General features: G+C 51.6%; 3 protein-coding genes across 11 annotated transcripts; 1 reads left to right on the plus strand and 2 right to left on the minus strand.

Moving 5' to 3' along the window:
- Positions 1 to 1,077: 1,077 nt before the first annotated feature.
- On the minus strand, positions 1,078 to 2,317 carry NODAL (nodal growth differentiation factor). Its single transcript, XM_067312501.1, has 2 exons — positions 1,472 to 2,317; positions 1,078 to 1,361 (listed from the first exon to the last, which is right to left on the minus strand). The coding sequence occupies exons 1-2, from the start codon at positions 2,237 to 2,239 to the stop codon at positions 1,209 to 1,211; spliced, it is 921 nt and encodes a 306-aa protein (XP_067168602.1). The 5' UTR covers positions 2,240 to 2,317; the 3' UTR covers positions 1,078 to 1,208.
- ASH2L (ASH2 like, histone lysine methyltransferase complex subunit) lies at positions 2,298 to 17,382 on the plus strand. Of its 7 annotated transcripts, XM_067312491.1 has the most exons (17): positions 2,298 to 2,372; positions 5,256 to 5,379; positions 7,069 to 7,138; positions 8,046 to 8,191; positions 9,469 to 9,557; positions 9,941 to 10,035; positions 10,256 to 10,351; positions 10,565 to 10,660; positions 10,926 to 11,001; positions 13,111 to 13,204; positions 13,652 to 13,869; positions 14,093 to 14,260; positions 14,661 to 14,854; positions 15,255 to 15,347; positions 15,615 to 15,713; positions 16,023 to 16,082; positions 16,677 to 17,382. In XM_067312491.1, the coding sequence occupies exons 2-17, from the start codon at positions 5,258 to 5,260 to the stop codon at positions 16,782 to 16,784; spliced, it is 1,824 nt and encodes a 607-aa protein (XP_067168592.1). In that variant the 5' UTR covers positions 2,298 to 2,372; positions 5,256 to 5,257; the 3' UTR covers positions 16,785 to 17,382. The 7 variants fall into 7 exon arrangements, with proteins under 7 accessions (XP_067168592.1, XP_067168594.1, XP_067168595.1 ...); XM_067312494.1 differs by lacking the exons at positions 2,298 to 2,372; positions 7,069 to 7,138 and adding an exon at positions 7,434 to 7,579 and having other exon boundaries at positions 5,344 to 5,379; XM_067312490.1 differs by lacking the exons at positions 2,298 to 2,372; positions 5,256 to 5,379 and adding an exon at positions 6,417 to 6,574.
- Positions 16,823 to 22,697, minus strand: STAR (steroidogenic acute regulatory protein). Of its 3 annotated transcripts, none has more exons than XM_067312497.1 (9): positions 22,626 to 22,697; positions 22,347 to 22,431; positions 20,875 to 21,048; positions 19,969 to 20,082; positions 19,558 to 19,685; positions 19,319 to 19,477; positions 18,442 to 18,626; positions 18,090 to 18,183; positions 16,823 to 17,970 (listed from the first exon to the last, which is right to left on the minus strand). In XM_067312497.1, exons 3-9 carry the CDS (start codon positions 20,936 to 20,938, stop codon positions 17,866 to 17,868), a joined length of 849 nt encoding a protein of 282 aa, XP_067168598.1. In that variant the 5' UTR covers positions 20,939 to 21,048; positions 22,347 to 22,431; positions 22,626 to 22,697; the 3' UTR covers positions 16,823 to 17,865. The 3 variants fall into 3 exon arrangements, with proteins under 3 accessions (XP_067168598.1, XP_067168600.1, XP_067168601.1); XM_067312499.1 differs by having other exon boundaries at positions 20,875 to 21,052; XM_067312500.1 differs by lacking the exons at positions 22,347 to 22,431; positions 22,626 to 22,697 and having other exon boundaries at positions 20,875 to 21,120.
- Between the last annotated feature and the right edge of the window lie 1,248 nt (positions 22,698 to 23,945).

Here is a 23,945-nt window from a genome sequence, read left to right on the forward strand (position 1 = left end):
AGCAGCTTATTTGATCTGCGTTTCATTCCCCTCCCTCCCTGCATCAGCCCTGTGTCGGAGAAGCCTGCGCAGAGGGTGAACTCGGCAGGGCAGGAGCTGTCTGCTGCAAAGCCCGTTCTGGCGCTCCCGTCCGCAGGGCTCTGGGCACTGGGATAACGCTGCTGCAGCTAGGATTATCTCAGCTTCATCTTAATAGAAATCTGATAGGATTTTAATAGAAACGTAATAGAAATTTCAGTAGGAATGCCTAAACTCCTGAGGAGCACTGAAAATCTCAACTATACAGATAGTGAGTGTGGTCAAATATCTGTGCTGCTCATGTCCCTCTGAGAGTCTTTAGCTACCAGGAATATTGATCATGTGCAAAAGAAAAAACTGATGCCTTTCACAGTGTTTAACAAAAAGGAACGAGGCTCCGAGACCTAGAGCTCTGCATCCCCTGCACATGGCAGGGGCTGATCTCTGGCCTTGCTTGCGCCGCCGGCTCGTGGAGCTGCAGCTCTGCAGCCGGGAGCGGGGTTTTGTGGCTCTTTGTGGCTCTTTGCACCCTGCCCTGGGCTGTGCTGATGGGAGGAGAGGCCTTTCTCTCCCTGGCCTATCTGCCCTGCTCGTTTTCGAACTATGCCTGAAAGCACCCGGGTCCCCAGTGCCGCTCCTCCCTGGCCCCCCCAGCACCTCTCCCTCCCGGCTGCGTGCAGGTCTCTCAGCGATCACGCGTCCCGCCAGCTCAGCACAAGCTCTGCAAACAGCACAGCAGTGAAGTGTCTCTTCTGCCTTCCCTGCAAGGCGCGTGGATCTGTCTAGGTACAAGAGCAGTGCGGCACAGAGCTCTTAACACCCGAGGGCAGAGTGTTGTGCCCTCCTGCCCCCGTGGCAGGCTCAGTTGCAGCTGGGAGCTCTTTGGGAGGAAATTCCAGTGAGATTCCCCTTGTCCCCATCAGGAATAACATCTGTTTCCCACAGCCCTGCCTTAATGCTGACTGTGTCTCCTCTCTCTCCTCTCCTAGCGTGGCAAGACCTTCGCAGACCCACGAGTGCATGGACTCAGAGGTGGCAGGATCTCAGCAGCGCCCTGATCGGTGCGTGAGTGGCCTTTGTTGTTCATGGTTTAGGCGTCAAGGTTTAGTCCCAGGGTTTAGTCCTTGGGGATGCTTTCTGGGCAGAACCGTGCCCGTTCCCTCCCATTCCCAGCATGCGAAGAGCTTGCTTCAGTTGCAGCCGCACTCTTCGATGATCATGTCTTCATGGTGGCGGATGACGATTTCACCCTTCTCGTAGTACAGCATGGAGAGGGGGCTCATCTTAACCGGGGAGCATGCAGGGCAGGGCACGTGGTTGGGCTTGTAGAGCTTCAGCAAGCTCTGTTGGGAGACATGGAAGGAGAAAGCATAAGTTTCCTGCCTCAAGTCAGCAGGGCTGGAGGTAGATGGGGAGCAGAAGGAGGAAAGCAGAAACAGCAAAACCCTCTTACCTGTATGTAAGCGTGGTTGGTGGGTTTGAAGGTCTCATCCACAGGCGATGGACACTGCCCTTCACACCGGTAGGCGTTGTACTTTTTTGGGTAGACAATCCAGCTGCCCCAGCCAGTCTGCTCAAAATCCACTATCATGTCCACTCTCTTGCACAAGGACTTGCCTTCCTCCCCTGGGCCAGGAACAGGGGCATCGCTCACTTTAATCCTTTGCTTTTCCTTCCTGTTTCTACGATGCCGCCGGTTCCCCAAGTCCTTGGAGCCGCTGTCACGCATGACGTGCTTGGAGGTCTCCACTGTTCTGATGAGGGTGTAATCTCCTGGAGACTTGTCCTTGGAGAAGACAAGCAGCAGGACTTTGTCTGTCATGTCTTGGGGCATGGCCAGCTCCCCGTGGCTGGAGTCACTTGAACTCAGCATGCTCGTTGCTGCAGTGGCCGGGATGGCCAACCCACTCATCTCTTGTCCATCCTGTGCCACGGCACTCTCCGATTCTGCAGGACTGCTGTGGCCAGGAGCCACCTCTTGGTGAAGCCAGGACCTGAGCATGCTGGTGATGTTGAACACTTTCCAGGAGGCCTGGGTGAAAGAGGGGCTGCCAGCGAAGGTGCCCAGGAAGAGCTTGTGCGCACAGGTCCTGTTCTCCGGGCACTTCTGCTTCGGGCTGTGGTAGATGTCCAGTGTGACATTCTGGGACTGCGAGAGATCAGGCAGGTGGACTCGGAGCTCAGCCAGATTCACCTCCTGGCTGCTGGAGATGGAGCTCATGTCGAAAGAGAAAGCCCAGCGAGACCCGTTCTGGAGAGAACCTGAAACCGGACGGGGACAGTGAGGAATACGCCTGGCCCAAGCCCTCTGCCCGCCACCCTGCTGCGGGCTGGAGGGGACACAGGCTTTGCGGGTGAGCGCCAGGAGACAGATGCACTTGCAGAGCTGCCAGGGGCACAGTCCCTGCCACCAGGAGCTCTGTCCCCTTAGCCAGACCCCGGCTTGGGGGGAAAACCAGTTAGTGATCACCCCGAGCCCGGAGAGGGAGCCGGAGATGGGTTCCTGGGGAGCCAAGCAGACCCCGTTAGTGCCTCCCTGCTCCTGTGCCTCCTCCCCACCAGCCTGCTCACACCGTCTTTCCCAAGCGGAGCTGGAGAGGATGCTCATGTCCCACCCCCCTGCCCCCCCCTTTTGGAGTGGGTGGGTGAAAGGAGGCACAGCCGGGAAGCAGGGAGCTGAGCCCTGTGCTGGGGACAGGGATGCCTGGAGCCAGGGGAGCCAGGAAGGTGCCAGTCCTGGGGACAGGGAGCCTGGGGACAGGGGAGCTGGGGACAGTGCTGGTCCCGGGGACAGGGATGCCCTGGGACAGGGGAGCCCGGGGACAGTGCTGGTCCCGGGGACAGGGATGCCCGGAGCTGGGGGAGCCAGGAAGGTGCCGGTCCTGGGGACAGGGAGCCTGGGGACAGGGGAGCTGGGGACAGTGCTGGTCCCGGGGACAGGGATGCCCGGAGACAGGGAGCCCGGGGACAGTGCCGGTCCTGGGGACAGGGAGCTTGGGGACAGGGGAGCTGGGGACAGTGCGGGTCCCGGGGACAGGGATGCCTGGAGCCAGGGGAGCCAGGAAGGTGCCGGTCCTGGGGACAGGGAGCCTGGAGACAGGGGAGCCTGGGGACAGTGCGGGTCCCGGGGACAGGGATGCCCCGGGACAGGGGAGCCCGGGGACAGTGCCGGTCCCGGGGACAGGGATGCCTGGAGAGAGGGAAGCCCGGGGGCGGTGCCGATCCCGAGAACAGGGATGCCCGGAGACAGGGAGCCCGGGGACAGTGCGGGTCCCGGGGACAGGGATGCCCGGAGACAGGGAAGCCCGGGGGCGGTGCTGGTCCCGAGAACAGGTATGCCCGGAGACAGGGGAGCCTGGGGACAGTGCCGGTCCCGGGGACAGGGATGCCCCGGGACAGGGATGCCCCGGGACAGACCCCGTCCCCGGGGACTGGGGGTCCCGGGGCCGCGGCCCCACTCACCGTGCGGGGCGATGCTGAGCGCGGCGGCGGCGGCGGCGCGGAGCGGGGCCGGGGGGGCGCGCAGCAGCTGCAGCATGAGCGGGGGGCAGCGCGGCGGGGCGCGGGGCGCTGCGCGGGGCGTTGCGCGGGGCGTTGCGCGCAGCGCGCAGCCCAGGCGGAGCAGCGCCAGGGCGCAGAGCGCCAGCGCGGGCGCGGCGCGCAGCGGGGGCCGCATGGCTGCGGCGCGCCGGCCGCCGCCGCCGCCCTATATGCGCCGCGGCCCCGAGCGCCGCCCCGCGCGGCCCCCCAGCCCTCCCTCCCTCCCTCCTCTCCATCCCTCCTTCCCCCCCTGCGTCCTCCCCCGTCCCGCTTTCTCCTGTCTGCCTCCTTCCCTTCTTCTCTCCATCCTTCCTTCCCTCCATCCCCCCATCTCCACCCCTCCATCCCGCCCCGTTCCCATCTCCCCCATTCCTCCCTCCCTCCTTCTCTCCATCCTTCCTTCCCTGACTCTGCTCCTATCCATCGCTATCTCACCCCATCCCTATCTTCATCCTTCCCTCCTTTACCCTCCCCACCCTTCCATCCCCCTCATCTTTCCATCTGCCCCATTCCTCCCTCCCTCCCTCCCCTCTTCTCTCCATGCTCCCTCCTTCTCTCCATCCTTCTTCTCTCCTCCTTCCTTCCCTGCCTCTGCTCCTGTCCATCACTACTATCTCACCCCCATCCCTCCCTATCTCCATCCTTCCCTCCCTTATTCTCCCCATCCCTCCATCCCTCCCTGTTTCTATCCTCTCTTCTTCTCTCCATCCCCTCATGCCTCCTGCCTTCCCCCGTGCCTCATCCCCCCATCCCTCCCTGGCTTGTCCCACCGTGCCAGCCCTCCCCAGGCACCTGCCGGCGGGAGCCGGGGGGCAGCGGGAGCTGGGGGGCAGCAGGAGCCGAGCCCTCCAGGTCCCCACCGCCCCTGGGGCTTCCCGGGGCGCTGCCCTGCCTGGAGGAGCGGCCGCAGTGCCGCCGTGCGCACCGCTGGCCCCAGCGCCATCCCGCGCTGCCCGGGACCCTCTGTCCCCAGGGCCGGCAGGGGACGGGGTGGCTCCAGCACCTCTCCGCAGCAATCCGGTTCCCGCTCCCTGCGGAAGGGAGCAGGACCAGCCCCAGCGGCAGCGTGCAGGCACACCAGCCTGTCACCGCCCTCCGCCCAGTCCAGGCAGGGCCTGGCCGCCGTCCCCTGCGTGGTTTCCCCTTCGCCCAGTGCCGTCCGGAGCAGGGAGCTGGGGAGATGGTGCTGAGCACGGGGAGAGGCCAGGCAGCCGGGTATGGCCAAGAGCTCTCCAGCTGCCGAGAGCCCTGGCCCTGGGCACAGCCCAGCCCTGGCAGGTCCCGCTGCCCGGACGTCTCCGCGGTCTGCCGAGCTCCAAGGGCTAACGGGGCCCGGACACGGAGCAAGGGCTTTCCTCTGCGGGAACTGCAGGAGCGACCGCAGCGCCTGCTCTTCCTGCCCACCACCCCACCGGCCTCCAGCCGGGGGCATTCGGGGCGGGACAGAACGGCTGGTATTGCTCGGTGCAAAGCCAGGGGGCTGCCAGCCCGGGCAGGCGGAGGGGGAGCCAGCACCCATCCCCGCGGCGGGTCCTGCACGAGGACCAGCCCCGCGCGGGCGCTCGGAGGGGACGCGCTCGGCCCCGCCGCGGGCTGCGTGTGGGGCAGAGAGCGCCGAGCCGGGGGGAGCGGTGCAGCAGGGCGCAATGGGGCAAACCGCTTCTGTAAGGCGTTCAAGAGAGTCTTCAATCCTGCAGGGATGAACTACCAGCGGTTGGAGAGCAGGCTGCCGTCCCCAGGTTTTGCTAATCGAGAGCCACTCGGAAAAGCCTTGTTCTCAGAAAGCGATGGCAACGTGGCGGGTTTCCCAGCGCCTGGGAGGTAAGTTCTCACTCGTTTAATGCTTTGATTTTGGCTTATTCCGTGTGATACGCAGCTGTTGAGCCAACTGTGAGATCAATCAGGCAGAAAAGTTTGCAAGGAGCAACAGAAGTGTCTTTCTGTGACAGATCTTTTCTTTCTTCATTTCTTAAATTCTTGTATTTCCTTCTGAGCTGAGCTGAGCTCAGGAATATTTAAAAAATACTGTCAATTAGGCAAGTACGACTTCAAGGATGCTCAAGAGCAGTCCTGGTAGTGGCAACCATGAAAATTTGGAGAGGTTCTTAAGTGACTTGAGCTCCCCCACCCCATTTTGGGGGCAGATACAGGCATTTTAGAAGCGTGCTTGGAAATCCGCTGGCTTTCAGCACTGAAGGGCCCACGCGGCCGCTTTTGGGGACAGGACTCGGGCTCCTGAGTGCTTGCGTGCTCGTGCTCTGGGTGCCATGGTGCGGGAGGAAGATGGTCCCCGTAGCTCGGTCGCGGGAGGGCGCCGGGGGCTCTGCGGGGCTTTGCCCTGCGGGCAGGGCTCGCGGGGAGCACGCGGGCTCGGCCCCGGCCGGGAGCCAGGCACCATTTTGGGGGTCCCGGGCGCAGCCTTCCTGTGACCTGTGCTTTACCACCTGGTTTTCGGGGCAGAGATTTGGGTCTTGCAGGCGAGATTCCCCCGCCCGGCTGGCGCTGGCATGGGCCGTGGAGAGACTCCGTCCCTCTGGACGCCCAGTTCTCGTTTCACCTTTTTTGCCGTCTCACGGGCCAGAATAACTTCTTTGGGGGCCGGGACAGCAGCGCGCTCCCCGGCTGAGGGTGACGTCACGACAGAGCGGGTGACGTCACGGCCCCCGCGGTGATGCCGCGGCGCCCTCCCAGCCGTGTCGTCCCCGGCAGCTGCCGGCAGGCGGCGCCGCGCCGCCCGCGATGGGCCCCACCAGACGCATCGCCCTTTGAAGCGGGAGTCTCGCGAGAGCTGCGCGCGCGGCGCGGCGCGGCGCGGCGCGGGGGGGGCCCGTCTCGCGAGAGCGGCGCGGCGGGTGAAAATGGCGGCGGCGACAGCGGCGGCAGCGGCGGCCGCGGCCGGGCCTGCTGTTCCCGCGCCCGATGAGGCGGAGGCTGCTCCGGAGCCGCCGGCGGCGGCGGCGGCGGCCGGGGATCCCCCGCCCCCGCCGGAGCAGGGCGCTGCCGACGCCGAGGCCGGGTACGCCACCTCCCTGTCCGTGGGCCCGACCCATGGGCAGGCCTCCCCTCCCCCTCCCCCTCCCCCTCCCCGCACACGCACGCACGCACCCCCCGTTACCCTGGAAACCGTGAGGGTCTCGGGGGGCCCCTCCCCCTCCCCCCGTTACCCTGGAAACCGTGAGGGTCTCGGGGGGGGGGCCCTTGCCCCCTTCCCCCCCATCCCCCGTTACCCTGGAAACCGTGAGGGTGACGGGGGCCCCTCCCTCCCCGTTACCCTGGAAACCGTGAGGGTGATGGGGGGGGCACTTGTCCCCCCTCCTCCCCTATCCCCCGTTACCCTGGACACCGTGAGGGTGACGGGGGCCCTTGCCCCCCCCCCCTTACCCGGGGCTCCCCCTGCCGGGCTCGGGGGGGGGGGGTCTCCTCTCCTCGCTGCCCCTGCGGGCCGGGCAGGGCCCCCCCCCCGCGCCGTGGTGGGGGCCCCCCCTCAGGAGCCCGCTCGCGCCCTTGCAGGGGGGACGCCGCCCTGGTGGATGTCACCGCCGCGCTGGAGACGGAGTCTGCCAACGGCAAGGACCCCCTGGTAGGTGCCTGCGGGCTGGCGGGCGCCCCGGCACGGGGTCGGTTCTGGGCCCGGAGGCGCTGTCCGAGCGCGCTGCGCTGCTCTGCGCTGAGCCCGTCGCCTCCGAGCTCGCTTGCCGCTGCCCGCGCTGTAGGTGGAGCGTGTGCCTGTCTCCTGGAGCCAGAAATCCTGCGCTTGAAAGCTGTCAGTGCCTGTTGCGGGTCATTGCCATCTGCAGATAAGGCTTATCCTTGAGATATCTGTTTACCAAGACTGTTAGTCCTCCCCCTTCTCATTTTTTTTTTTTCTCCACTAGCACACTCCCCCACAGCGTATGGAGAATTCTTATTTCATAGCACCCTAGTATCTTTGCATGGATGTCAGGGCTGATGCAATGGCTTAAGATGTTCATGGATTGTACACAGCATAGAAGAAGGCAAAACGTAATATTTTTTTCAGAAGGTAAAATGTTTTTATTTAACAATCAGCTGTCTGACAAAGCATAATGTGTTAGTGGTCTTGGAAAACTGAGGATGTTTATTGGTTCTAAATCTAAGGTAAATTGAAGACATAGAAAAATAATGTTTATTTATGCTTCAGCTTTGTACTGATATCAAAAAGATATTTATTCAGAAAATGGAAATCTGAAGGACATGTTCCCATGAGTCAAGCCAGAAGGAGTTTCCATCCTGCTGACCTCAGTTTTCGCTGTTTGAAGAACCATTTGTTACAGTTAATGCCGCTATACATCTGACTAGTTGTAATGAACTGAATCTATAAAGTAATTCAGACTTGCTCACAACATGGCCATATGTTGGTTCCCTCTAAATTCTGCTGACCCAATAGGGTTACTGCACAAAACTTCTTTCTTGTCTGATTCGGTCAGTCTTTAAGCCACTCCAAGTAAGCTGATCTGCTCTGGTTGTAGGAAGGCGCTGGGGACAATTCCGAAGTCTTGGATGCTCAGGCAGGCTCAGTGGATGAAGAGAATGGACGACAGCTTGGAGAGATAGAGCTGCAATGTGGAATTTGTACAAAGTGGTTCACAGCAGACACGTTTGGCATTGACACCACGTATGTAAGCTCTGCCTAATGCTGTCCATGAAACTTTAGTGTCTTCGGGTGTTTGTGGCCCCTGTTCCTTTAATAACAAACCATCACCAATGTACTTGTGTAAATCTGACTGTCAGATGGAAGTTCTGGCTTGCACTATCCTTGTACGCCTCCTCCACATGTCACGTGGTGCTCAAGGCTAGTTAAGAAAAACTGTGCAATTGCTTAAACCTGAGGAAAAGGAAAGTTACAGCATCAGTAACATCCTTGGCCAGTCTGACTGTAATGTTATGTGCACTCATTGAACCTCATACTTTTGTACATCCTTTTAACTAACTGGAGGGTGTTGAGTGTGCTGTTATGTAAGATTTGATTCTTAGTCATGCAAGTGGTCAAGGGAAGAAAGTCTTTCATTAAAAGATTCCATTTCTGAGTTCCTTCAAATCAATGCGTTTTGAAGGGTTGCTACCACATATATTAGATGCTAAATTTAGAATTGGTTTGTATGAGCAAAAATGGAGGTATTGAGAATGACAAGGTCCTTGTCCTTGGGGATTTACAGTGTGGAAACTAGTGTGTTATGTAAATAATAATAAATTTTGCCAAGCACAGCAGGAGGTGTTTACATTTTGTTGTAAGTTTCAATACAAAGTCTTTGTAGAGCCATCAGAAACTGTCCAGAAGGCAGCCTTGGACTGCTGCCTTAGGGCGTTGTTGTTTGGGTTTTTGTTTTTTTTTTACTTTTTTATAATCTTGTTTTCCTGTTTTTTTGGTTCTTCTCTTATTTTATTGCCTATAAAAGTTCTTTGAAAAACAAGTGACTTAAGCAGACATTTTCAATTGGCACAAACAAAAACTAAAATCCTCCTGCAAGTGGAAAGTAAATTCAACTTTCTTTCTAGAACCTCTGTGAGACTGGCTTTAGACTTACTGAAAACTTTGACTTGTCTGATTGTATTTTGTCTTTTAAAAAGTACTCTAAGACTTCCCATGTAATTTTAAGCGATTGACTCGGGTGGAACTTCTTGTTCAGAGCTCAGTTGCTCTCAGGTTATTTTGTGGAATGAATTTCAGGACTTGCCTAAAACAAAAAGGTGATGCCTAGCTTGCTTAGGTTTTTCCCAAGAGCTTTCTGGCTTTTGTTGATGCCAGTGATTAAGTTAATTATTTGAAGGAAATGTCATGAAACTTTTTTTTTTTTTTGAGCGGGGGAAGGGAGAGAGAATAATCAATTTCTTACTCTGATGCGATAGGAAAGCTGTACATCACAACTTACAAATCAGTATGCTGTTTTCCAGATCATGTCTGCCTTTCATGACCAACTACAGTTTCCATTGCAATGTTTGCCATCATAGTGGGAACACATATTTCTTAAGAAAACAAGCAAGTAAGTGTAAAAGCACACTCATTGAAACTTTGAAAAATAATCCTAGAGGTTTCATTTCCATTTTGTCTAAAGTCTGTGGGAGGGTCTGCTGAAGCTTTGCAAAAATGACAAAAGAAATTAGCAACAAACATGCAGCTTTTTCTAAAAATGTATTGCCATTTTGCTATGAACTTCTTAAAATGGCAGAAATACTCTTTTTAGTCCGGGCTTCTGATTTAAAACAGAACTTGTATTAGTTTTAGCATCCATACTGTCTTGGGTAATGGTATGTTTTTAGTATTCAGTGTGTGTTTAGGGTGTACCCCCACACTGTACAGTGCGTGTGTATCTGATCTTCCCCATGAACAGTGTAACTTGAGCTTTGGTATATTTTTGTTTTTAAGATCTCAAGGAAATGTGCCTTAGTGCTCTGGCCAACTTAACATGGCAGTCAAGGACACAGGATGAGCACCCAAAAACTATGTTCTCGAAAGATAAGGTATGACTGTTATGAAAATGGTCACAGATTAAAGGAAATTCTGATTTCACTAAAGAGCAAGATCAAACAAATATTGGCAGTGTGACTTTTAGTCACTAGCACTTAGAGATACATTAAAATGATGCAACAACTCAGTGTGAAAGGCCTCATGACTAAAGTTGCTTTGTATCTGATCAAAAGACCCACATTGTTTAGACTCGATTTTTATTTTTTTTAACAGGATATTATCCCATTCATCGATAAATATTGGGAGTGTATGACAACAAGACAGAGACCTGGAAAGATGACTTGGCCTAATAATATTGTCAAAACTATGGTAAGTAATTGGAGTTAAATTTGAGGAGGATTTTCCATGAATGATTCATTCTTAACTGCTGTTGTCTAGACTTAAAGCTAAATGGTGAAGATCTTAATGCCTCCTTCTGCAGCTTCCAGCGTAGTTGATATACATAGTACATATTATGTTTTAGCCTCTTGTGAAGAACTTTATGTGATCTTCTCCTATGTAACTTGAACTCTTCTGTTTCAGTGTAAAGAAAGAGATGTATTCTTGGTGAAAGAACATCCAGACCCAGGGAGTAAGGACCCAGAAGAAGATTACCCAAAGTTTGGACTTCTAGACCAAGTATGTAATTAGAAATGCAAGGAAAGTGCACTGTGGGGATTTGGCTGGGAGGGTTCTTTTTGCATTGTATTGTGGTGACTTATGCTCCAGTGAATAAGCAAAAATTGACCAAGGCGCAGAGCAAGGTTGTGATCTTGTGTTGTGCTAAGCGATGTCTTGGAGCACTCCAATGCCTGGAAGTCCTCAAAAGTGGAAGTGTTGTGTTCTGGCTTTGAGTGGTAAGTTTGGCTGAGCCTGTATGTTTGTTTGTTTGTTTATTTTTCAGGATCTCGCCAATATTGGTCCAGCATATGATAACCAGAAGCAGAACAATGCTGTATCCACAAGTGGAAGCTTAAATGGCAAGTTCTTTAATTAGGCATTTTTTTGAATATTCGGAACTAACCTGTATTCCCAGTCTTACACCTGGGCATCTGTGCAGCTTCATCAGTTGAGATCCTACAGTTAATAAGCTCAGTTCACAAACAGATTTGTCTTTGTGTTCAAAACATGCTGAGCCACTCGCCTTACTTTTGCTATAGAGATAGATTGATTTTACCTTATTGTAGATGTTCAGCTTTATTCTTTTAGGTGGCCAGCTTAATCAGATGCATGCAAGAAAGCTGAGCTCTTCAGTTTTCTTCCACAATGATTTTAATTTATGTACTTGTATTACTCAGTTTCCTCTTTTCCTCACTCTGAGATTTGAAAGTGATAAGGGAAAGTATATATATTATATTTCCCTAAAATAGCTGTTTGCATTTTACTGTTATTCCTCTTTGTGAAGCAATAGTTATGATAAGTTTGCCTAGCTCATTAAAATTATTTTACCAAGCTAGTAATGCTAACTATCAAATGGATTTCTTTGTGCACAAGGCTACATCGTTTCTTATAAAATACATATTGAATTAGTACCTAAAAAGAGGTATTTTGGTCTTTTTAAAAATAAGGTATAGGTGTCTAAGACTACACTGTCTCCATTTCATGTACTGGTTGTTTTTCTTTAATTACTAAAAGTTTGGCAAATACATGGTGCCACTTCTGTTCTTACAGGTGGAGCCTCTTTGGGAGGTGAATATTTGCCTTTCAGCTTCTAAAACTTAAGTATTAATGTGGTTTGGAAAGCTTTTTTGCTCAATTGTCTTAGAAGCTAAAGTCAATTAAAAATCAAAAGTGTGTCCTGCTGTGATTGCAATAATACTTTAATACAAAACAACAATTTCACTTTTTAAAGTTTAGCAATTGGAAGCTTTTGATTTATCATATTCTGCCTCACTTGACTGGTTTAAAATTTTGTTCTCAGTTAAGTTAGTTTTTACTTTGTGGGATTTAACCTGATATTATTACAGTCTCAAAGTAATTTTAAATCTTAATGCCTAAATAAGTGGTCTGAATCTATGAACTCCTATGATATTCTGACTGATTAAATACGTAAGTGGTGACAAACAGGAGAATCTAAACATTTGTCTGTACTAAACCTAGCAAGTGCAGTTTAGATTGTCATGTTTGTGCAGAATATGGTATTCCTTCAAAGGTCTGAATCCCTTACACTGCAAGAGGAATGCTGATAATTTAAAAGCGTGCTGTATTCCGAGTTACAACATATATGCAGTGCATAAAGGTGTTTATCTACAGTACATTGCTTTGTTGTTTTCCTTGTAAATCATTAGTAAGCTTTTTGAAATTGTTTATTCATTATATCATTACATTATTTAATATGTTAAAAAATTAATACTGATATATTAGTTTGATGTAATTTGATATGTAGTTTGTCCTATACCGTGGTTTGTTTATGAGTAAAAATTGGGTGCTGTAATATGAAGTGTCATGCTCTTCATACTTTAAATAACAGTAATAATTTAGTAATACTGAAGAGAAACACCTCTATTGCTTTTCATTTTTCCCATCTTAGGAGTATTTTATTTTATAGATTGAAAATTAATGTTAAGTGCTTATTGCTAATGCAGGTATTGGTGTCAAAGTGCTTCTCCAGCATAGTGGGTGTTGATGGGATGACAGCTTTGCTTAAAATCAGATAATGTATACTGTAGGCTGGGTTTTCTGCTACTTCTTGCAAAAACGAATTTGAACTGTGAGACTGGAATCTCCATGAAAGCAAACGATAATGCTTTCAAACCAGATCCCAATGCTGCTATTTGTAGATCTTCTGATGAGAGAGAGGGAGAGAGGAGAGTCATAATTCTCATCCTAAAAGCTTGAGTTGAGCTCATTTAGTTGATAAATCTCACTTAACTTCTAAACTATAAAATTTCAGGAGCTGCCTAGAAGCTGCAAATAAGTTCTAGTTTTTCCTATGCTTTCTATAAAGTGTTTCAAATATAAATATGTACATGAGCTAATGAACCGATTTAAATTTGGCTTCTTCTGCCCCTTTCTATTTGTGGAGATTCCATGTTCACAGACACTCTCTGATCATCAGTTGCTTAATAAGCAGTGATCTCTGTTTTAAGGGGGAATTGCTGCAGGAGGCAGTGGGAAAGGAAGGGGAGCGAAACGCAAGCAGCAAGATGGTGGGACCACAGGAACAGCCAAGAAAACCAGAAGGTAATGGGAAAGAGCTGAAAAGGTTGACATAGTGACACAGTGATGAGCATGAGCACCTCATACGATACAATTTTGTATACATCTCATCCAGTACATCAGACAATCTGTTGCATGCTAGTCAGAGGGGGCAGCTGTAGATTTAATGCCCTAAGATGCCTCCCATCTGTCTCTGCCCTTGCTGGATTTATGGGGAATCATAACGTACAAGGATTATGGTATTTATATGTCATATGCTAGAAATTCTTTTAAATAAAGTATATGCTCACTTCACACTGACTCTTTGAAAAGCTAAGTGCTATGCAGGCCATGAGCACTGCAGGTACATCTCTGTAGCAGGTTGTACTGGGTTGACTTTGGTGCAGAACTTGAACTCTGTCCCCTAGGGACTCCTTGTAACTGTGCCATAGCCACCATGAGATGCCAACCTGTTGTTTTTGTGCTTCACAGTGACCCGTTGTTTTCTGCTCAGCGCTTACCTCCTCATGGTTATCCTTTGGAACACCCCTTTAATAAAGATGGATATCGTTACATCTTGGCTGAGCCTGACCCCCATGCACCTGACCCAGAAAAATTGGAGCTAGACTGTTGGGCGGGAAAGCCTATTCCTGGGGACCTCTACAGAGCCTGCCTCTATGAACGAGTCCTCCTAGCCCTGCATGACCGAGGTACAAAGCTTGCTAATCATACGCAAGTTGGATAGCCAGCCCTTCTTATGAGGGGGTCATCTACTGTAACCTCACTTTACCAGTCATTGAAGTTTGAAACGTAATTACTTAAAAGAGGTGCAAATGTTAAATCCACTTCTGTATGTTCACTTGCCTTTTTACATCACTGCATGTTAAAAATCACAGACACACTGCTCATATCCTCTTCTCTCATCTCCTACAGCTCCTCAGTTAAAGATTTCTGATGACAGGCTGACTGTTATAGGTGAGAAGGGCTATTCAATGGTACGAGCCTCACATGGAGTGCGGAAAGGAGCGTGGTACTTTGAAATATCCATGGATGAGATGCCTCCAGACACAGCTGCCAGATTAGGCTGGTCACAGCCACTAGGTAAATAATTCTTTCCCAAATACCCATTAGCAGGCATTGGATTCCTGACTGGTTCCTACAGACTTTTTTTTTTTTTCCTTCCCCCTCCAGTAATTTAGACCTCAAAAGAGTAAGTAATGTACGGTTTGCTCATTTCTTCACCCCTTTACCTTGTGGAAAACTTTTTGCAGGTACTGTAAACTGTAGATCTGCAGTACTGGTGGATCCTTTATGCTGTTGCATGCTTGGCCTTGCTTATCACTTTAGTCAAGGTCTTTGTGCTAATGGCAGTAGTATTTCTAAACTGAAAGCTTTTTTTCTTCCAAGACTTGAACTAGGGCATACAGAAATGTTTAGTGTTTAGAGGTGTTCCTGTTACACTGTGACACAATCAATCACGAAGAAACATTGGTTTCTACAGGGAACCTCCAGGCACCTCTGGGATATGACAAGTTCAGCTACTCCTGGCGCAGCAAAAAGGGAACAAAGTTTCATCAGTCAATAGGCAAACACTATTCAGCTGGCTACGGACAGGGTGATATACTGGGATTTTACATCAGTCTTCCTGAAGACACTGAGACTGCTAAATCGCTGCCTGATACTTACAAAGATAAGGTGAGATGTGCAGGTCACTGACTGGTTAAATGTTGGCTGTGTTGACTAGGGGAAAAGAGATTGCTCTAGCCTCATTCTTGCCTGTTGAGTGCATCCTACCCCTGCATACTACTGTGGTACACAGTGAAGAAGAACATCATTGCTCTTGGGAAAACAAAATATCCCCCACCCAGTGAATCTGTAAGGGAGGACTGCATGGACTACTGACTGAGCTTATCCAGCTCTTGTTTCATCTGCTGGTTCCCATTTGAGATGTGTGAATCACTCTTCATGGGTACTCTGACACAGCAGGAATGCCTTTCCCAGAGCAGGGCACCCTTGTTTGCCACTCTTTCTTAGTCTGAGAAAACTGTTACCTTTAGTGACATATTTCTGAAGTGGTTATTTCCTAACATTTCAGGCTTTGATCAAATTTAAAAGCTACTTGTACTTTGAGGAAAAAGATTTTGTGGACAAAGCAGAGAAGAGCCTAAAGCAAGCACCTGGAAGCCAAGTAAGTTAAGTGGTGGGAGGCAGCATGGGAGGATGACAAAAAAATTGAAATGTTCTTACAAAAACTAGTAAATCTATGCAAGCAAAGGGTGCAGCTAAGTTATATATTTCTTGCTGTCATTTAAATACTTAAAAATGTCTGGCATGTTGTAGAAGGGCAGTACTTATCTTCTGGGGCATGTTTATAAGCTACATATTGAAGATAACTTTGACCTCACTTGTTCATTACAACTGATCATTAGTGGAAAAACTTTATTTTACTTTTCAGATAATCTTCTTCAAAAATGGTGCCAGCCAAGGTGTTGCCTTTAAAGACATTTTTGAAGGAGTTTATTTTCCTGCTATTTCTTTATACAAAGGCTGCACGGTATGTAACATACTACAATTGTAGTCTTAGGAATTACCTTTGAAAGTAGTGCATAGGCTATGGGTGCTCTGGGACTGCGTCAAGCAAACCTGGTTATTTTAGCAAAATGATTCTGGAATGATATGATTGTTCACTTGTGTGATTTATCAAACCACTGAAGGAATGCTGTTCTTTCATGCAAAGGGTGTTTGTTCATGTGTTCTTGCACTAGGTGCACTTAAGCTCAGGGATGTGGGGGGATGAGGACAGAAGGAATAACAATTAATTTTCCCTGCATTCGCTATCTAATGCCAAGCATGTCTTTCATAGGTTTCTATAAACTTTGGACCGTATTTCAAGTATCCCCCTAGAGACATCACTTACCGTCCAGTAAGTAATAACTCAAGTTGCTCTCTCAACCACCTTTCATTTAAAATCCATGAGGCTATCACAAAGAAGGGAAAATTTGACATAGTTGGGGGGGTGGAGGGGGATGGGATTTGATTTATACAAACCCTGTTTGTCTTCTTTATATAAATTATATATAAATACACTGTCCAGCTCCAAACAGAATACTAAAGGAAGGAATGTATTTTAAATCATGAGAAGGTAAGGACAGATTTTAAACAATACATACTAAGCTGCCTTGTGTCAGAGAATAAGAAATTTAGACAGAATTTTGATGCTAACTGAATATTAGGCTTTAGACCCTTAAGACCCTGTTGTTCAGGCCGATGAGAACTTTGAACTAGTACAACAGGGCTGAATGCTTCCTTAAGGAAACAGTATTTTTTTTTTTTCCCCCCACTAGATGTTTTTAGAAGGGAAGCACTCCTTGGATATATCCATCACTGCACAACAGTGGGATAGTGCTACCTGTGCAGCAAACAATGTTGTTTAACAAGGCTATCTAGAATTTCACTCTTTTTCCCTAATGCTGTATTACTCATGAATCCAGCTAACTTTTGTTTCCTCCCTTTGCAGATGAGTGACATGGGATGGGGTGCTGTTGTAGAACACACACTGGCAGATGTACTGTATCATGTAGAGACAGAAGTTGATGGAAGACGAAGCCCACCCTGGGAGCCTTAAAGAGGAGTAGGTACAGAACAAAAATGACACAGTGGACATCAAATCAAGTGTTTTTTATTCTAGAGGAATGTGCATCACTTGGAACAATCTGTCAAAGAAAAATATGATGAAGCCAGTTCAGCTCCTCCTGATAGCAGGTGTTTAGTGCACTCAGGTGTTATGTTTATGTATTGAACCTGCTGAAGATTCATGTTCTACCACTACGCTGGAGTCAAGTGAATGCAGTTCTAGTATGTATTGTGCTATTTGTGGGCATCTCTTGGAGTCTTCAGCTAGCTGAAGTAAGTTACTGAAGAAGCAACTGTTTGTGTTGAGATAGATAACTTCTCATTTGGTGTGCCCAGGTTGTAAAAGTCATTTGTTCAGTGAGAGCAGGCTGCAGTTGGACCCACCTGCTTCATAGTACACTTGCAGAAGCAACACTGACACTTCTGCTCAACTGTGCTTGGCTAATTGTAAACAGCTTCCATCCAGAAGGATTGTGTTGTAGCAAGACTACTGCATGTAAGACTGAGGTTTGGGCAGAAGCCCAGAACTTTTTTTTTTATACACATAAAACTGGTTTCCAGTTTCAAATAAAGCCTTTCTTTAAAACCAATACAGTTTTGTGACTTGAGTTAGATTTTGTTATGAACTACACTTCAGAAAAACAATAAAAGTAGCTACTGCTTAATCTCCCTCTAGCTAACCACATACATATAAAGCAATGGGCAGGAGACCCTGTAAAAACTTTTCAGTGGTGATCATTGACGAGCTTGAATAAATATTAAATAAAGTCTGTACAGGAAAATAAGTTAGAGCAGCTCTACTTGTGGGGAGGGAAGGGGGATAAAATTTAGGTTAAGTCCTGCGTTTCTGCACTGGGCATGTGTGGGCTCCAGCTACTACCTCAGGCTCTGAGACTTTCTCCCCCTGCCCCCCTCAACAATTTTTTTTTAATATTAAAAGACCTTTCTTAATGTAAGGCCTGATTTCACAGGCTAGAATTACAATCAATCAGTCTGTAATTAGGTAAGAGCCATATTTTACCACTGAACAAAGCATTAAAACATTAGTCCATGCACACTGGAATTGGGTGCAGTCAGCAGTTTGTGATGGTCTGGGCCAGGCGCTCACGAAGATGATTGGCAAAGTCTACCTGCGTCTGGGAGAGTACCTGGTTGATTATTGTCTTCGGCAGCCACCCCTGGAGAGGAGCAGATAAGGGTCAATCAGATGAAGTTTGAGGCAAATGCCCTTTCCTCCAAACTAAAAATTTTTAATGAAATAATAGTTGAATTCTGGATAGTTCAATGCAGAACTTACCTTTAGGTCAATACTGAGAAGCCATGTTAACTTGGTTTGTGAAGGATTTCCAGGCAGTGGACGCAGGATCATACAAGTGGGACCGTTCTCAGCTCTGTAGAGGGACAAAGTGCACATGTTAAGAACAAGTGTGACTTAATTGCATCGCTCTATACCACAACTGCTCCAGTGTTTTCCTAACTATTTGCCTGAAGGCCTTAGTTTGTGTTTTAACAAAGTAGCAGAATTAAACCAACTTTAAGCTCATAAACTATCAAATTTACATACTAGCTTTAGGAAATGAAACATCCCTATATGCAAACTCTGTACTCACTTTGGATTTCTCTCATGAGGGGGAAAAAAGGTAACTTACCTTATAAATCCTTTTTGTTCTGGCATAGCTCCATATTTTGTAGACATCCCAGCCAGGACGCAGGTGGAACCACGTCTCTTAGAACACCGGACACTGACAAAGTCCCGTGGTCCAACAATGTTACCTGGGGGAGCAGCTGCTTTCTCGTGGGTGATCACTGTGTCTTTTCCAATCTTCTGAAGAATCTGGACAGTTGTAAAGTTACATCAACTCTTGCACTATTTATCGCAAAAGTGGCTTCAGTTAGCTAAAAGTAACAGCTTCCATTTTACTTTGATTACTGCACGTCCTAGCATACATTCCAATACATCCTCTTATTGTAAAACTCACAATACAATTTTTCTTAACATAAGCAATGCCTGTTTCACTCCAGAATATCTATCTCTAGTATTTAACACCTGAAGAAAGAATATATTTCTCTTGATGCTTCCCTTGCTATTCCACAGCTTGTTCTTGAAACAAGATGCTCTTCCCTGCACATTGGGATACTGTGCTATTTCTTTTTCAATAATTGTACAAACTTAACAACCCAGCTCTGGGTTGTTACTTTGCAGTGAAATACATATGCATTTCCTACAGAAAAAGGAACTCACAATCCTCCAGCTGCTAAAGACATTCACTTCTGCTGATGCAGCAATGTGATTACTGCAAAACAAGCTTTAGATCAGCATAAAAAATAGGCAAGATAAAAGTGTGGCTCATCCATTTCTAAAGGAATGGAACGGATGGAGAAATGTACCCTTGCTGCAATCAGCAAAGTCGTTCTTTGGCCCATGTTAAAGCCATGCTGAGCAATGTATGCACTGAATTTGTGGCTGAGTCAGGTTAAAAGGGAGTTCAACACCCCAGTGAGAATGTGCAGGCATGAATCTCCCACCTTGATTTCTTTGACGTTGGGGTTCCAATCTCCCATCTGCTCCATCTTGTCCACCAGCTCACTGTACACTGTGTCCAGGGGCTGGTCCACCACCACCTCGAGGCGAAACACCTTCCCCACATCTGGGAGCACCTTGCTCAGCACTTTGTCTCCGTTATCCTAGAGAAGGGGAAGGCAGAATTAGTATCGCAGTTCTCTACAGGAGGACAACTTCAGTCTGCTGCAAGCAGAGAACCTACCACCACCGTCTCCGTCTTCCAGCCATCCTGGTCGCCAAGGATGCTGAGCGATTTCTGAAGGGCTTCTTCTCCTTGCTTGATATAAGACATTTCCATCTCACTGAAGGGCTTCTCCTCCAGTCTGGAGCCTGAAAGGGTTTGGACAAAAGGGAGAGTGAGTTTAAGAACGCTGCATAATTGACTAACTGATCATAATACCAGATAAGCCTTATCTAAATCAAATAACCTTTACAGTGCGCAGGGGTCTCTGCAAGTAAGCTCAATTCTCATTGCCTGCGTTCACCATTTGTTTAGCAAAAGCATGGGCTGCGCATCGGCAGGTTTTGGTCCAACCACGGTCTCCTGAGCACCGATCCGTAACAGTCAGCACACGATAGAAAGGGGCAGGATCCCTGTCTGTTTGTCACTTACTGAGCAAGGAGCTTCTTCTGCGAACTTGGTTAATCCACATACTGGGACCCGTGCTGCGGCAGGCTAGCTTACTCAGCTCCTGGCTGATGGCAACTGCAGCTTGTCTCCTCAGACCTGAGAGAAGAGAGCGTGTCACCGAACAGAACCAAGCATTGCACAGCAGAGGATTTGCCATACTTTGCTTTTTTTTTTAAACACATGAAATTAAAAAATCCTTCTTTGCCTCCTTTCACTTGCTACTATTGCTGAAGTCCCTACACACATGTACACAAAGTTTATTGCCGTTAAATTATTATAGAACAGAAGCAGTTCTGTAAAACTCGTTTTACACCAAGTCCAAGCTACGGAGTGCACGGGGACCAGAAGACAGTCTTATAAATGCCAGGGAGCATCATCCTTCTCCGTCTCTGCACAAGGCATGAGAAGGTGCTCAGGAAGGGCCATAGGAAATGGAATACAATAATATAAAACCCCAACAGCCACAGAGGATATTATTCAAGGCTGTTCCTCCCAGGGCTCCAAACAGGAAGGGCAGCTCAGCCGTACGGAGCGAGGTGCCTCTGTAGCACTGTCCGAGATGCTGCCCTGTAGTGCTCCCGAAGCGCAGAGGCATGCTCGGCAGTCAGAAATGCCACAAAATCTTCCCCTTTGACCCCAGAAATATGTCTGGCAGTGAAAAGGAGTCACGAAGCCTTTAACAGACTAAACCCAGGGAGGAAGAGGGCATTGGTCCCGGACAGCATCCCCAGAGACCGCAGCCCCATCAGGCTCGTGCCAGACACCCCGCTACGCGCCCCACGCGCTCGCTGCCCGCCGGGGAGCCGCGCAGACGGCCCGCGGGGCAGAGCGGAGCGGGGCTTTGCCGCCCCGGCTCGACCCAGCCACGGCGAGCGCTCGCAGCCTCACCGGTCATGTTGCGCAGGTGCCGGTAGGAGATGGCAGCGCAGAGCTTGAACGTGGCAGGCAGCATGTTCCTCCTCCAGCAGCAGCTCTGGTTCGCGGCTCGGGTGCCTCTGCGCTAAGCGCTCCTCTGCCGCAGCCCTCCAGGCGCTCGGCCTTAAATACGCCCGCTGAAGGATGCTGGCTTGTCAGCACAGAGATAAGAGCCATCACTTACGGCAGGCCGGTTCGGGGCCAAGGCCAGACCCATCTCCGCACGCATCTGCCAGGGGTGCAGGTCACCACCGGCGAGTGTGATGAGCAGCTGCAGCCGCATGCGCGCTCGGGCCCCCCACGCTCCGCGGCCGGGCCGGCATCGGGCCAGCACGGGGGGGACGGAGGGAATCAGCCCCCGAAGCAGAACGAGGGCGGGAGAAGGAGCCGCGGGCTCTCTGCTCAGCTCGTACCCTGATTTCCAGGCGATGCCCCTGCGGGACCGTGCTGAACGCAGATCCCCCTGCCCGCCCCAGGGCCTGGCTGGCGCGGGGCAACGTTACCGAGGGGTAAAACAGATGACAGATACCGACGGGCGACGAGATACCAGTGCTTCACACCACTAACATCTGGGAAGAGCCCGCACCGGGCTCAGCCCAACCTCACCCAACAGCTGGGCACAAGAAATCGGGCGGCCGGTCCCCAAACACTAGGGCCAATAACGAGACCAAATCTTTGCAGCAGCGTGTTAAAAGCCAAAGCGCACAGGATGAACCTGGCACAGCAGGAGGCCAGGAGCTCCCTGGGGTCACCGACACCTACTCGCGTGCCGCAGGAGAGCAGGATTCGCAGGCGAGCGCGAGGGCTGCGTACTGCTGGGGAGCATCGCTGATGCTTTAGGGGTGTTAGGTGAACAAAAGCGCTTTAGGCAGCGCGCAGCCCTCCCCGCCGCCCCGCACAGGACCATGCTAACGCGGCTGCTCTTCAGGACCTCGCAGAGCAGCAGACGGTCCGGACGGTCCTGGGGAGCGCAGCCAACCCAAAGGGCTCCCCAGGCCCCCAGGGCTGCTCGCCAGAGCTCCCCGTCCCCGAACACAGCGACGGGAGCGATGGGGAAGCCCCCGTATCTCCCGCAGAGGTCGGATTATCTCCCGGCAGGCTGGGAGCGGTGGACAACGACAGCGCGGCGATAACACTCAAGGATGAAATGACATTTCTCGGATGAGTTACGGCCCGGGAGACAAACGCTCTCGAGCACCCGTGAATCACCAGCTGCTTCCTTTGACGTCAACCCTCGCACCCTCCTGCGGGGAGCCTGACCTTCCTCCCCGCTGTTGCAACAACTTGGCCGAGGGGGAGGTCAGCCGCTGGCGGCGCTCGCCGGCCCCGGGCAGCGCAGGCAAAGGCTGCCCGCGCTCCCCCGGCCCGGCCCCTCGCTTCCCGGCCGACCGGCAAAACCGAGCGAGACGCAGGCGACGGCGTCCGAGGGCCGTTTTCGGCCTTACCTGCGGTGCCGGAGTCGCCCTGCCGCGCCGGGCCCCTCTGCCGCCAGTGCGGCTCCTCTCCCGCCGCTGGCCGCGCGCCGAGAGCCTGCAAACGCGGGTGTTATGAGCAAACGGCGTTTTCCAGCAATGCATCTCGCATTTAGGGGGGGCAATAAACGTGATTAGGTGGAGGTGCCGGCGGGATGAGGAGGAAGCCAGAAGGGCTGCTGCCTCCGCGGGTTGTTTTTTAGGGAAAATTCCCCACCCTGAACTCCCGGCGGCAGCACCTGCTCCACGCACCAGGCCTGCGTTCCCGCTTGGCACCCGGCAGCCTCTGAGCGCGCGAGGCGCACGTGCTTCCTGGGACATCGTCCGTCCGTCCGTCCGCCGCGGCCAGGCCCCCCGGACCTGCCTCCCCGCCGGCACGGGGCCTCCGGCCGTAACGTGGCAGGGACTGCTGCTGCCCGGCACGGAGCCAGCGCCGCCGGGCACAAGGCCTCCGCGCAAGGACGCGCTTTTGTTTTCGAGAAGAACCAAAACAGCCCGGGCAGAGCCGCCCCTTCGGCCCCGCGCGCAAGGGTTTGGGGCCCGAGGGGGCGCCCGGGGGCTCCCGGCCCCGCTGCGAGGTGCCAAGCCCCCAGCCCCGGGCGGCTCCCGAAGCCGGAGAGGGGGAAGAGGAGGGCGGCCCCGCGCCAGAGCCGTGCCCTGCTCCGCGGGGATGCTCACCGACTCGCCTCGTGTCTGCGCTGCTCCGACCGCCGCCGCGGGGACGTTCCCGGGGTGTCCCGGCTGCTGCTGCCGCGCTCGCCTGCTCCGTCCGTCCATCCGTCCGTCCGTCCGTCTGCCGTGCCGCAAGGAGGAGAGAGCCACTCCAGCCCGCCAGAGCTGGCGCTGGGCACAGCTCTTCTCCTGCTCCGCAAAACTCCCCTCCAGGAAGGGGCCAAGGAAGCTCCGTGCGGAGCCGGGAACCCAGCGGGGCTCGCGGCCGCCACCGCTCTCACCCGCCCGCCCGCGAGCCGCAGGAGCAGGGCCGGGGCGCCGGGCACGGGCAGAAACGCCACGGGCAGAGCCGGCCAGGCGCCCACGGCCCCGCGCCGGCACCCAGCACCTCCCACCGCCCGCGGCCCTGTGGCAGGAGGGAGGGAAACGCCGCGGGGTCGCGCTCCGCAGCAAGCACAGCCCTCCGCGACCCGGAGCCGCGTCGACGCTCCCCCGTAAAACACCCACCGCGTCGCCGTGCAAAGTCACCACGGGGCTCGGTTTGCAGCTTTTAGCTTAAAAATGTACATCCAGGCACTCAACATACAAATATTTACAACTGTTTACAAATGTACAAAACCAAATCAAATGTAAACCAAATGCGCTGGAAACAGATTTACAGTATTTAGAAAAAATACCGACGAAACCCAAAACACCCCGAAGCACGTTAACACAGAGGAGAATACAAAAATAAAAGGTGTCTGTGCAAGGGGAAGCTCGGGTCGGCGCGGGGACCCCGGCCCCTGCGGACCTTGGCATCGCGGGGCCACTGCTAGCGCTGCCACTTGCACACCCACGTGTGCTCTGCCCCTCGCACGCCCAGCCCCACGGGCACCAGCTGCCTCCCTTGCACACCCGTAA

The sequence above is a fragment of the Apteryx mantelli genome, chromosome 29 (assembly GCF_036417845.1).
Source record: "Apteryx mantelli isolate bAptMan1 chromosome 29, bAptMan1.hap1, whole genome shotgun sequence".
Taxonomy (NCBI): Eukaryota; Metazoa; Chordata; class Aves; order Apterygiformes; family Apterygidae; genus Apteryx; species Apteryx mantelli.

Excerpts from the sequence above, each read along its gene's own strand:
- NODAL (XM_067312501.1), bottom strand. The coding sequence starts at position 2,239 with ATGAGCTCCATCTCCAGCAGCCAGGAGGTGAATCTGGCTGAGCTCCGA. Across the intron at positions 1,362-1,471 it reads CCAACCACGCTTACATACAG|AGCTTGCTGAAGCTCTACAA; the intron begins GTAAGAGGGTTT and ends GTCTCCCAACAG.
- ASH2L (XM_067312490.1), top strand. The coding sequence starts at position 6,417 with ATGGCGGCGGCGACAGCGGCGGCAGCGGCGGCCGCGGCCGGGCCTGCT. Across the intron at positions 7,139-8,045 it reads CCAACGGCAAGGACCCCCTG|GAAGGCGCTGGGGACAATTC; the intron begins GTAGGTGCCTGC and ends CTCTGGTTGTAG. Across the intron at positions 14,261-14,660 it reads AGGCTGGTCACAGCCACTAG|GGAACCTCCAGGCACCTCTG; the intron begins GTAAATAATTCT and ends TGGTTTCTACAG.
- STAR (XM_067312497.1), bottom strand. The coding sequence starts at position 20,938 with ATGCTGCCTGCCACGTTCAAGCTCTGCGCTGCCATCTCCTACCGGCAC. Across the intron at positions 20,083-20,874 it reads GCACCTGCGCAACATGACCG|GTCTGAGGAGACAAGCTGCA; the intron begins GTGAGGCTGCGA and ends CTCTTCTCTCAG. Across the intron at positions 19,686-19,968 it reads CAGAAGAAGCTCCTTGCTCA|GCTCCAGACTGGAGGAGAAG; the intron begins GTAAGTGACAAA and ends AAACCCTTTCAG.